The sequence below is a fragment of the Triticum aestivum genome, chromosome 5A (genome assembly GCF_018294505.1).
Source record: "Triticum aestivum cultivar Chinese Spring chromosome 5A, IWGSC CS RefSeq v2.1, whole genome shotgun sequence".
NCBI lineage: Eukaryota > Viridiplantae > Streptophyta > Magnoliopsida > Poales > Poaceae > Triticum > Triticum aestivum.
In genome coordinates, this window is record NC_057806.1 from 698,761,635 (window position 1) to 698,775,370 (window position 13,736).

Below are 13,736 nucleotides of genomic sequence, written 5' to 3' on the forward strand. Positions count from 1 at the left end.
GAAAACACTTTTTTAGTTTTTTTGTTCTCTTTGTTGCTTTATTTATTTTATTTTGTGATTAACTTTACTATAAAAATAGTTTTTTCCTGTTTTTTTGATTTGTTTTTTGCATTATTTATTTTCTTTTGTTTTTTGCTTTAATTTTTAATTCTGTTTGCTTTTAGGTTAGCTAAATTATAAACTTTCTGTTAGTGCCATTAGTTTTAGAAAAATTATAAACTTTCTGTTAGTGCCATTAGTTTTCAAATTTGAATAGTTAAAATTTGAATTCTTCGAAAATTGTTTGAATCACAAGTTTGTGATTAACTTACTAAAAAAATGAGAATAGATGCGCTTATAGAGAAAACTTGATGCACTTCGTGTACAAAATGGACAATCACTTTCAAATGAACTCTGAAAAAGTTGAAAGTTGGGATGGTATCATAATTTCACCCACATAGCATGTGCATGTACAAAACGGACAATGGTAGCATGTTCGTGTGTTACAAAGTTGGCATGGTATCATCATAATAGTTGCGGGAGAAAGTCTTCACTTTTTCTTCGCTTGTGTCATTTGCTTATTGCGCCGTAACCAAGGATAATCTTCATTGTTTATCAGGATGCTTGGGTCAGCCTTGACATTGAAGGGAGGAATTTCATGAAACTTTTCATAATCTTCAGACATGTCTGTCTTGCCGTCCACTCCCAGGATGTCCCTTTTTCCTGAAAGAACTATGTGGCGCTTTGGCTCATTGTATGATGTATTCGCTTCCTTATGTTTTCTTTTTCTCGGTTTGGTAGACATGTCCTTCACATAGATAACCTGTGCCACATCATTGGCTAGGACGAACGGTTCATCAGTGTACCCAAGATTTTTCAGATCCACTGTTGTCATTCCGTACTGTGGGTCTACCTGTACCCCGCCGCCTAACAGATTGACCCATTTGCACTTAAACAAAGGGACCTTAAAATCAGGTCCGTAGTCAAGTTCCCATATGTCCACTATGTAACCATAATATGTGTCCTTTCCGCTCTCGGTTGCTGCATCAAAGCGGACACCGCTGTTTTGGTTGGTGCTCTTTTGATCTTGGGCGATCATGTAAAATGTATTCCCATTTATCTCGTATCCTTTGTAAGTCAATACAGTCAAAGATGGTCCCCTGGACAACAAGTACAACTCATCACAAATAGTGTTGTCACCTCTGAGACATGTTTCCAACCAACTGCTAAAAGTCCTGATGTGTTCACATGTAATCCAGTCGTCGCACTGCTCCGGGTGTTTGGAGCGCAGACTGTTCTTGTGTTCATCGACATACAGGGTCACCAAGGTAGAGTTCTGTAGAACTGTGTAGTGTGCTTGAGACCAAGAATATCCGTCCCTGCATATTATTGGGTCTCTTCCAAGTGTGCCTTTTCCAGTCAGTCTCCCCTCATACCGCGATTTAGGGAGACCTATCTTCTTAAGGCCAGGAATGAAGTCAACACAAAACCCGATAACATCCTCTGTTTGATGGCCCATGGAGATGCTTCCTTCTGGCCTAGCGCGGTTACGGACATATTTCTTTAGGACTCCCATGAACCTCTAAAAGGGGAACATATTGTGTAGAAATACGGGCCCCAGGATGACAATCTCGTCGACTAGATGAACTAGGATGTGCATCATGATATTAAAGAAGGATGGTGGGAACACCAGCTCGAAACTGATAAGACATTGCGCCACATCACTCCTTAGCCTTGGTACGATTTCTGGATCGATCACCTTCTGAGAGATTGCATTGAGGAATGCACATAGCTTCACAATGGCTAATCGGACGTTTTCCGGTAGAAGCCCCCTCAATGCAACCGGAAGCAGTTGCGTCATAATCACGTGGCAGTCATGAGACTTTAGGTTCTGAAACTTTTTCTCTGGCATATTTATTATTCCCTTTATATTCGACGAGAAGCCAGTCGTGACCTTCATACTGAGCAGGCATTCAAAGAAGATTTCTTTCTCTTCTTTCGTAAGAGCGTAGCTGGCAGGACCTTTATACTGCTTCGGAGGCATGCTGTCTTTTTCGTGCAAACGTTGCAGGTCCTCCCGTGCCTCAGGTGTATCTTTTGTCTTCCCATACACGCCCAAGAAGCCTAGCAGGTTCACGCAAAGGTTCTTTGTCATGTGCATCACATCGATTGAGGAGCGGACCTCTAGGTCTTTCCAGTAGGGTAGGTCCCAAAATATAGATTTCTTCTTCCACATGGGTGCGTGTCCCTCAGCGTCATTCGGAACAGCTAGTCCACCGGGATCCTTTCCAAAGATTACGTAGTGTAAATCGTTGACCATAGCAAGCACGTGATCACCGGTGCGCATGGCGGGCTTCTTCCGGTGATCTGCCTCGCCTTTGAAATGCTTGCCTTTCTTTCGACATTGATGGTTGGTCGGAAGAAATCGACGATGGTCCAGGTACACATTCTTCCTGCATTTGTCCAGGTATATACTTTCAGTGTCATCTAAACATTGCATGCATGCGTGGTATCCTTTGTTTGTCTGTCCTAAAAGGTTACTGAGAGCGGGCAAATCGTTGATGGTCACGAACAGCAACGCCTTAAGGTTAAATTCCTCCTGTCTGTGCTCATCCCACGTACGTACACCGTTTTCATTCCACAACTGTAAAAGTTCTTCAACTAATGGCCTTAGGTACACATCAATTTCGTTGCCGGGTTGCTTAGGGCCTTGGATGAGAACTGGCATCATAATGAACTTCCGCTTCATCGACATCCAAGTAGGAAGGTTATACATACATAGAGTCACGGGCCAGGTGCTGTGATTGCTGCTCTGCTCCCGAAAGGATTAATGCCATCCGCGCTTAAAGCAAACCATACATTCCTTGGGTCCTTTGCAAACTCATCCCAGTACTTTCTCTCGATTTTTCTCCACTGCGACCCGTCAGCGGGTGCTCTCAACTTCCCACCTTTCTTTCGGTTCTCACTGTGCCATCGCATCAACTTGGCATGCTCTTCGTTTTTGAACAAACGTTTCAACCGTGGTATTATAGGAGCATACCACATCACCTTCGCAGGAACCCTCTTCCTAGGGGGCTCACCGTCAACATCACCAGGGTCATCTCGTCTGATCTTATACCGCAATGCACCGCATACCGGGCATGTGTTCAGATCCTTGTATGCACCGCGGTAGAGGATGCAGTCATTAGGGTATGCATGTATCTTCTCCACCTCCAATCCTAGAGGGCATACGACCTTCTTTGCTGCGTATGTACTGTCGGGCAATTTGTTATCCTTTGGAAGCTTCTTCTTCAATATTTTTAGTAGCTTCTCAAATCCTTTGTCAGCCACAGCATTCTCTGCCTTCCACTGCAGCAATTCCAGTACAGTACCGAGCTTTGTGTTGTCATCTTCGCAATAGGGGTATAACCCTTTTTTGTGATCCTCTAACATGCGATCGAACTTCAGCTTCTCCTTTTGACTTTCGCATTGCGTCCTTGCATCGACAATGACCCGGCGGAGATCATCATCATCGGGCACATCGTCTGGTTCCTCTTGATCTTCAGTAGCTTCACCCGTTGCAGCATCATTGGGCACATCGTCTGGTTCCTCTTGATCTTCACCAGCTCCCCCCGTTGCAGCATCACCATATTCAGGGGGCACATAGTTGTCATCATACTCTTCTTCTTCGCCGTCTTCCATCATAACCCCTATTTCTCTGTGCCTCGTCCAAACATTATAGTGTGGCATGAAACCCTTGTAAAGCAGGTGGGAGTGAAGGATTTTCCGGTTAGAGTAAGACCTCGTATTCCCACATTCAATGGATGGACAACACATAAAACCATTCTGCTTGTTTGCCTCAGCCGCATCGAGAAACTCATGCATGCCCTTAATGTACTCGCGGGTGTGTCTGTCACCGTACATCCATTGCCGGTTCATCTGCTTGCATTATATATAATTAAGTGTCCAAATTAATAGAAGTTCATCGTCACATTAAAACCAAAGTGCATACATAGTTCTCATCTAACAACATATAGCTCTCCAGAGCATCTAATTAATTAAAGCATACATTGAAACTATGTAAAACATTTCAATGCGAAAACAAATGCGATCATAATCGCAACCAAGGTAACAATTGATCCAACGGCATAATGATACCAAGCCTCGGTATGAATGACATATTTTCTAATCTTTCTAATCTTCAAGCGCATTGCATCCATCTTGATCTTGTGATCATCGACGACATCCACAACATGCAACTCCAATATCATCTTCTCCTCCTCATTTCTTTTATTTTTTCCTTCAACAAATTGTTTTCTTCTTCAACTAAATTTAACCTCTCGACAATAGGGCCGGTTGGCATTTCCGATTCACATACATCCTAAATAAATAAAATCTATGTCACGTTGGTCGGCATAATTTTCATAAACAATAAATGAACCAATAGTTATAAAGATAATATACATACCACATCCGAATCATAGACAGGACGAGGGCCGACGGGGGCGGATACCAAAACCATCGCACTATATAAGATGCAATAATAAATGTAAGAAAATGATACAAGTATCTATCTAAACATACAAGTAAGAATATTTTTCCTTTCAGAAAGAAGATAAGAACAAGAGGCTCACCACGGTGGTGTCGGTGATGAGATCGGCGCGGGTGATCGACGGCGGTGAAGACGGGGACGGGGCGTGACGGACCGCTAAATCTAGACAAATCTCGAGGAAAATGGAGCTTGGAGGTCGAGCTTCGAGAGGAGAAAGCTTAAGTAGTGTGGCTCGGGCATTCCATCGAACACCTCATGTGCATAGGAGGTGAGCTAGACCACCACAAAGCCCTCTCCCCCTCGGCCAGAGAAAAACAGAGCACTGGCGTGCTCTGCTCGCGAGCGAGGGGTATATATAGGTACCTCATTGGTCCCGGTTGGTGACATGAGCCAGGACTAAAGGGGAGCCTTTGGTCCCGGTTCAAGCCACGAACCGGGACCAATGGTGGTGGGCCAGGAGCGAGGCCCATTGGTCCCGGTTCATCCCACCAACCGGGACCAATGGCCCACGTGGCCCGGCCGGCCCCCTGGGCTCACGAACCGGGACCAATGCCCACATTGGTCCCGGTTCTGGATTGAACCGGGACTAATGGGCTGACCCGGCCTGGACCAAAGCCTTGTTTTCTACTAGTGGACGGGTCTATTTTTCTTTCCCATGTCCGGCAGCCTACTCATCGGACTGCCGGGAGCCCCGGGGTTATATTCTTCCCTCATATCTTCCCTTTGTTCGGCTGCGCCGCTCAGCAGAGTGGCAAAGAGGGTGCTTCGGCCGGAGGGGAAGGGGGCCTGCTTAGCTTCTGTGAAGCCAAGGCGAGGGTTGATGATAGTCTGCGCTGAAGAACCGAGCAAGTCACCAATTGTGCAAGCCGGCGATGCATCGGCGGTGGCCTTCCTGGGAGCCAAGCGGCGGTGGCCTCCCATGTTCTACATTCCCTTGATATTGGCGGCGGCCGTCGCGGTCACGCTGGCCACCGGCTCGTCGATCTCCGCATATTTCTCCATCGACCGGGCGCGGTGCCGGCAACGTTGACGGCGGATGGCACGGCAGCTGGCCTCGTCCATGGCAGCAACGATGCCCGTTCCGCCGTGCTCCACCGTGTGCCTACATACATGGAGCAACTCGCCACTCCTCTATGACCTGGCTAGGAGCGGCAAACTTGCATAGTCAAGTTAGGCAAGGGAGGTGGAGCAGCGATCTACCTCGGTCATATCCGGCGGGCTCGGCGGGCCACCCAGCTAGCTTTATGCCGGAGAGTTTCTCTTCTTGCTCGTCGGAAGCCATCGAAAGGGTTGAGAAAATGATGTATGGAGGAGATGGGGAGCGCAGGAGTTGTGCGATTTTTGCCCGGTGTCTGGTCTCCTTTAAGTAGTCAGCTGGCCGAAGGAGCTTGCCCGGCGTTGTGGTTAATGCTGACCCACTGGTGAACGACGTCTGGCCGGAGTAGATTTCTAGGCACACACACACGGTTTTAATGGATACGTTTGAATTTGACGAGAAGACATGTCCAGCTGGACGTGCAGCAGGCGGCGCGCCACTTCAATGGCCGAGCCAGTGAGAGGTCGCGTCCGCTCTGCGTCAGTTTCAATGTAGATCGGCCGACAAGCAGCTGACATTGCGCGGGAACGAGCGCGGGCTAGTGAGGAAGGGTTCGGGTGGGCTAGGGTGGTGAAAAATGGGTGTTGCTGCTGTCCAGACACCCGTAAAGCCCCACGTTTGTCTTTAGTTTGTGGGGGAAAATACGTCTGGACTATCCTACAGACTAATGTAGGACTGTGTTAGATGGTACAATACGTCTGGACTACGTGGTCAGAACTGTTGCTGGTGGTTTAAGGGTTCACGTTCGAGATGAGATGTCTTAGATCCACAAAAATGTATACAACAGTACTCATATTTACTCTCATATATGGAAAGCCGGACGCAGTCCTGGTTGTCCTTTCCTGCGGCCATAATTGCGCACGCCAGTATTGATCGACGCCTCGTACCTCTGCTTAACGGGCGAAACATGCATAGTCAATCGTCTTGTACCGTGTACGATAGCACATCTCAAAATATCTGATGCACTGGCCGGCCTCTTCCAATGCAGTGGAGCTAAAGTAAGGTGCAAATGCATTAAAAAGCTTAGCAAGTACTCTTCATAATGCATTTGGTGCTTAGTTTTTGTAGCTAAGAGCAAGTACAATAAGATTACATAAATAGGCTATAAGAATTAGAATATTATATTTTTGTTTAGTTGAAGGAGAGAGAAGAGAAGCGGACTCTTGATTAGTAGTCGGCTGCAACACAAGACTCAAGGCGCTTTGTGAGGTTGTAAGGTTGGCTAACTAGTGCTAATAAAGTAGTACACATTTAAACTTTATGATTGTACATGCCGACTATATGGTTGGCTCTAGATTTATATGGCAACTCCTGATAGCCGACTTTTGGCTATATTATTAACTATGCTCTAAGCCTCTTTCATTTAATAATTTAACACTAAAATATCTTCATGCATTGGTTGATAGTCATTTTGCATAGGTCCATGCGCTTAGCATGGGATAACTATAATGTTCTCTCTCTCTTTTAATTGTTTTGCGACGTCACTTCTTTGTCTATGTGATACTCTTATCACCTGTACAACATGGAGCACCGGGAAGGGCCATGGTACTACCCATGCACCTAAAATACTTTGCACATCTTAAAATGTTAAAATTTCTGAAAATAATTAGCACATTCACACAATATAAATGTAGGTTCTCACAAAATTTCAAGTCAAAAGAATTAGCACATCCACACAACATAAATGTAGACTGTCACAACATTTCAAATCAATTTTTTTCCTAATTCTAAAACTTGAGCTTTAAATCCATATTGTTCGAGGTTAAGTGTGATCTCACTCGTAAACTAGAAGGCAAACATGTGTGATGGCAATAACTCATGACAAACATTTTATGTGGCAGAGGCAGCTGCCTGAGCGCACCAGCCAGCTGCATGCATACCATGACGCCGACTACTAATTAGCCAGATTTACCATGATTGCCGGAGGTATATCGCTCTTGGGTCCTGCTTAATGATTCTCGGCCCATCTAATATCTAAATAGTTGATTCTCACTAACTCAATTGTCTTGACGTGCAACTATGCCAACTCATTATGTCACCATACATCCACCGCTAAATTAAATTCTCTCAACATACAACTATGTCAAGTTACTATATCACTATGCATGGAAAAAGGCCCATCTTTAAATGCATCACGCGTGTTACTTATATTACATAAATATTCTACAACTATATAATAATCAAATACACTAACTTATATATGCTTGAGTTTCTGTTCTCATATTGCTAATCATAATAGTAAAGTTCCATACCCTCAAATATCATAGAAACCACTGTGGCCAATTCCCGCTGCAATGCGCGAGTATATCTCTAGTTAAATCGAATTAACAGGCCAATGGCTGCACGTAGAGGTAGTCTACAACACGCCTGCACAGTGACAACCCAGCTAGCTCACGCCTCGTCGCCTCCTCTCTGGATTAGCTCCATCCCCACAACGGTTCGCCGACTACTTTGGCAGTCGTAGTCTCGTAGAGGAAAAATGCACCGGAGATTCTGGGAATGGCGCAGCTCCTCCGAGTGGAAACACACGGCAATCAACAATGGCTCCCCCAAGCCATTCATGCCCACTGATTAGGCGAGGTAAGCTAAGTTCAATTATATTTTGGGATTTGAATCAGTGGACACGCATGCACACACAAATTTGTGGGATGGGAATTCACTCCTTAGAATTGGAGATTATAGTATTGTTTGTAAATTGGAGGGATATTGGAATTTGGGGGTTCAATCGTTCCAAACAGGTTCACTAAAGAAAAATTAATCTCCACTCCGTTATTGCTTGTTCTCAATACCCCTGCTAGTCTAACCATTGTTAGTTCAATCATTCAAAATCATCAAATATTAATCTGAAGTTGTTGTTATCGGAGCTAGAGGGAAGGATTATCACCAATCTTCATTTTTAGAGGGCTGAGAATTTTATGTTGTTAATTTGTATTGTGATGAATCATCGCTTCAGACCTTCAGTGACTCAAATCAAGAGGTAATTGTGTGTTTCTTGATCCATAGAATTCTTTCTCCAAGTTTGAAATGTAAAGAAGCATTCTTGGCTTGCTGCAATATACAGTAGATATTTCTCAAATAGTTACCGTCAGTATTGAGGGACACACTTGAGACTTACTTTCTTCATTTGAAAAAAAAATGGATTTTCTGGCTGCAAAGATGTTGAAAGTTTGTAAAAAGAATGATTGGAATGAAGAAGCATCTGGTACTGACTGGCTCCTAATTTTTTCTGTCTCTGCCAAATAAAACATGTGCAAGACTGAAACAATCACACATATTTATATTTTCTGAATGATAGGTCCGAAATCCCAAACGTTTCTTCTTTAGGAACCGTTTGCGATGGTCGAAACAATCACACGTCTTATTTGTCAAAATTTTCAAAGACACGTGAGATAGGTCCCTAGTCACAAAAAATTCCAATTTTTGGACTGTGTAGCCATCTGCCACGACTGCACTGCATGCATGCAGCACGCGGTCGGTCCTTCGGTCTGCATCATGACTGCTGATACACTTGTATATACACGCAGGACGGACGTTATTCTAAATAATAATACTATTTCCCCCATCGCACATATTGAACGTAATAAGATCTTCTATTATGTGATGGAGAGAGTACTATTTAGGCTACTCATACTGGGGAGTAACATATATTAATATGATGCATATGATACTAGTATATAATACTATCTTCATAGTGCATACTATCATAAAATAATATCATAGATGGCCATATTTATTGACATGCATGACACAAAGTAACATAGCATTTAACATGATATGGTATCTATCTATGTTACTCTAAGGCTGGCCATAGTGGGGATAACAAACCGGTAACATGCACTTGGGACTAGCAAACATGCTTATGTGGCACACAATTAAAGAAGAGAGAGAGGGTTAGAGTACCATAGGTAGATACCATATCATGTTAAATGCTATGCTACTTTGTGTCATGAATGTCAATAAATATGGCCATCTATGATACTATGCACTATGGAGGTAGTATCATATACTAGTATCATATGCATGATACTAGTATATGTTACTCCCCACTATAAGGCTGGTCATAGTGGAGAGTAACTTAGACTAGTAACATACATATGTTACTAGTCTATGTTACTACCTTCATAGTGGGTAGTGTCATAGGTGTGGTAACATAGTTGCCTTCATTTATTACTTTGTAGACTCATTATGCATTGGAAACCGCTATGTGATGGTAACATATTATGTTACTCTATTTGCCTCTCTCCTCATTAACTACTTGCCACATCACCAATTTTGCTTATGTGGCATCTATGTTACTACCTATGTTACTCCCACTATGACCAGCCTAGCCTAACCCTCTCTCTCTTCTTTCATTGTGTGCCACATAAGCATGTTTGCTAGTCCCAAGTGCATGTGACCGGTTATGTTATCCCCACTATGGCCAGCCTTATGCAGCATGGACCATGAATAGCCACTACATTTATACCAATAATGCTGCTCCCTCGGTTTAAAAATACATGTCGAAGAAATGAATGTATTAAAATACGTTTAAATACATTACAAGTATTCCTGGACGGATGGCTCAAGAGGTAGACATCTTATATTTAGATATACAGCCCCCGCAAAAAATATATTTAGTTGTGCACGTAGTATATAGTATCCGTCAATCAATCAGAAGTCTTGCATGCGAGCGTACGTTGGATTTCGTGGTAGAGGAGTAATACAGTGCTGAGGATTTGCGCTTGCGATGTGGAGCGGGGATTTGGGGATACGCAATTACTTCTCCATGCCAACCACCGTACGTACGTGCCCAACACATCCTGGCGGGCTTGCATAAATCTTTGCACGCACGCGTCACTTCTCGATCTCTCGCAGAAATGAGAAACACCTGCCTACGTATACCGTACGTCGTCTACTACTACGCTACAACTCGAACAGTTAGGAGTATCCCTAGCTAGCTAAGGGACCGGCGACCGTCCGTCCTCGTCGTTGGTAAGTACATATGCGGGTCACCGGCGGGCAGGCTCTGGGGGAGGAGGCGGCCGGCGTGGTGCGGCTGGCGGCGAGCCTTGCGGCGCAGCGTGGGCACACGCAGGTCACCCCGCTCCACATCGTCAGCGCAATGCTCTCCGACCCGGCCCCGGCACCTCTAGGCATCCTCCGCGCCGCCTGTGTGAGGTCCCAGTCCCACCCCATGCAGGACAATGTGCTCGACCTCTGCCTGGACCTCGCGCTCGCCCGCCTCGCCGTGACCCGCCATGTCCACGGTGGCGACCCGGCGCCGTCGAACGCGTACGTGGCCGCACTGAGGCGGGCGGAGGCACGCCCGCGCAGCAGGGGCGAGGACAAGGTGGACCTCAAGCAGCTCGTCGTCTCGGTCCTCGACGACCCCAGCGTCGACCGCGTCTTGCGCGCGGCGGGTTTCTCAAGCTCCCAGGTCAGGGCCAGCGTCGAGAGCGTCGCCGCTTCGTCGGAGCAATCAAGCAGGACAGGTCGCGACGTCGTCGTCCCGAGTTTTCCAAATCCAGTTCCCCACATGATTAGGGCTGGAGGAGGAAAACCATCTCTCCATACCGTCCAGGACGGAAGGTAGTTTGCTTTAGTTTCACAGAATGGCGTGCATGTTTATCGGCTATTTTTTTCGTCCATGAGCTTCCTCTCTTCTTACCTTGCTAGGGCAAGATGCTTTTGCCGTGATGCTGGGGCCATTAGGGGTGCATCTTGCTTCATCCCGTGAAACTTATCAATTCTGCAGTGTCCGCCAACCGGTCTCTCTTGCATCCCTCGGCGCCTGTGTTTTCAATGTGTTTATTACGCCAAAAGCTCAAGCGTAGCCCAATTATATATGAAAAAAGAGATCCATGGAAACTAACACCTAGGATATATTTTTATAGAAGAAGCTCATCCGGACGAGATCACGGAAATTCGCTCCTGACCATGGTAAAACCACGGTCTGCAAGGATGCACCACTGTGACCTTGGGCTATCACCCAACTCTTTTTTAGCCCAACTATGAAGCAAAGAGACATTACATGTCCACATAAGCCGATTATAACTTTCGAAATATAAGTTACTTTTTAGCCCAGCTATGAAGCAAAGAAACATTACGTGCCCACGTAAGCCGAATATAATTTATCGCACTTAAATCTTAAGTGGGACTAAAATTGCACTAGTTTACATTTGGTCTTGAAAAATATGGGCACCTGATCCCACTTTATTCAAAGTTGATTACAAAATAACTCTGTTATTACCATGCAATAACAATCTAGGGCAATCAAATAGGCCACTAATTTGTCCAATTAATGTAGGTGCACGCATGCATGCAGCTTCATTATTTTGACATTTCCAAGAAATTTTGTTGGAAGTAAACGGCTAGACAGTAGTACATGCACGCTAATTTTCCCTGTTGTGTTTTCCTTGCAGTGAGTGTCCAGCTAGCAAAGCAAAGTCAGGAGCAGAGCGACCACTAATCTTTACCAGCATCCAGCTAGACAAAACGACGGCGAGCATTCCTCCGTGGCTCCGCGCCTACAAACATGAAACTGGCATCAGATTAACCTACAACGGCACCAGTCTTGAAGCAAACGTACGTATAACACATCCAGATAGATACATATATACGTGTAGTGATTATCCGATAGTCTTAAAATACCTGGCCGTAACACATGCAGGCTGCTCGTCGCCGGCCGAAGTTCACGGAGCTCAGCGCAACAAATCTGAAGATCTTCTGTGACGTGCTCGAGCTGCGCGTTCCGTGGCATGGGTGCATCGTCCCCGGCATATCGAGCACGGTGCTCCGGTGCCGATCTGGTGTGGCGAGGAAGAGGGCAGGGGATAGGCCTTCTGGTTTGCCGTCGTGGACGACAGCGACCTGGCTGCTCTTTCTAGGAAGGGACGCTGGTAGCAAGATGGTTGTTGCTCGGGAGCTCGCGAGGCTCGTCTTCGGCTCATACACTGAGTTCACCGTCCTGCGGGTGCAGGGTGACGCCGATATTCCCGCACGCAGCGGCAAGCTCGCCCTCAAGAGGCAGCGATCCCCGGACAACGGCAATGGTGGCGACCTCGGGGCGAGGCTGTTCAAAGCTGTCGGCGAGAACCCTCACCGCGTTATATGGATCGACGGCGTCGACCGACTGGACCGCGACTCGGAGACACACATCAAGAACGCCGTCGCTGGGGGAGGAATGGTGAGGGGATGCAACGGGGACGTGGTGGGCCTGGAGGATGCCATCGTAGTGCTGAGCGCCTCTGACGTCTTGGAGTCGAAGTACGTGGCTCCATCTTCCTCCCCGAGGGTCAAGCGACACTTTTGCGGACAGAACCGTGAGGAAGGTGACACCGCGTTGATGGAAGCGAGGTCTCGTCGTCGGCATGGCTGGGATTTGAACGTTTGTGCGGTGGACGAGGAAGAGGAGGACGAAGACAGTTTGGCTTATGACGAGGGAATCATGAACGCCGTGGATGGTGTTTTCCTTTTCAACTAGCAGATAGTATTATTTTTCTCGTACCATTAGGCATTTCGAACGGCTTTGAATTGTTAGATTTCGCCTTCAGAATTTATTGTTTCGAATTAATGAGATTTTTTTCCGGCTCCCCATTTTTATTTCAGAAAACCGGTAACATAACAATGTTTAACAGTCACCACATTATCTTGAGTTGGTGAAGATGTTAAGCAGTGAGGAAAGCAAGTCATCTCGGGGCATCTTCAAACCTGACCCGCAAATCTCTTCGGTATATGTTTGTTTTTATGTCCTGACGTGATCACAGACATGAGGCCCGAGGGAGCTATCGAAAACTATTCACAAATTAATCCAGTTGGAAGGAGAGAGTAGAGGGGAGCCATGCATGTGGTGGGATTTGTGATCTGGTGTCCGGTTGGGAGGAGAGAGGAGAGGAGGAGCATGCATGTGAATAGAGAAAAAGAGAGGACGAGAGTTTTGATTGGTCAAATGGATGTCGAAATTCTGGCAAAGCCCCCCACATTGGTCTCTAGGATACCAGAGTCCGTATGTTTGGACTGCTAAGCGGACATATTTTGCTAGATAGTAAAAGTGATCAGTACACTATGGTCCAATTTGCGGGTCTGCTTTGAAGATGTCCTTAGTAGAGGACAGAACGCTGAACAATTGCTTGGCTCGACTCAAGTCTGAAT

General features: G+C 45.9%; 1 protein-coding gene across 1 annotated transcript; it reads left to right on the plus strand.

Annotated features, from left to right (window-relative positions):
• Window positions 1–10,472: 10,472 nt before the first annotated feature.
• On the plus strand, window positions 10,473–13,211 carry LOC123108488 (protein SMAX1-LIKE 3-like). The gene is made up of 3 exons (XM_044530270.1): window positions 10,473–11,174; window positions 12,008–12,170; window positions 12,256–13,211. Exons 1-3 carry the CDS (start codon window positions 10,588–10,590, stop codon window positions 13,066–13,068), a joined length of 1,563 nt encoding a protein of 520 aa, XP_044386205.1. The 5' UTR covers window positions 10,473–10,587; the 3' UTR covers window positions 13,069–13,211.
• The last annotated feature ends 525 nt before the right edge of the window (window positions 13,212–13,736 follow it).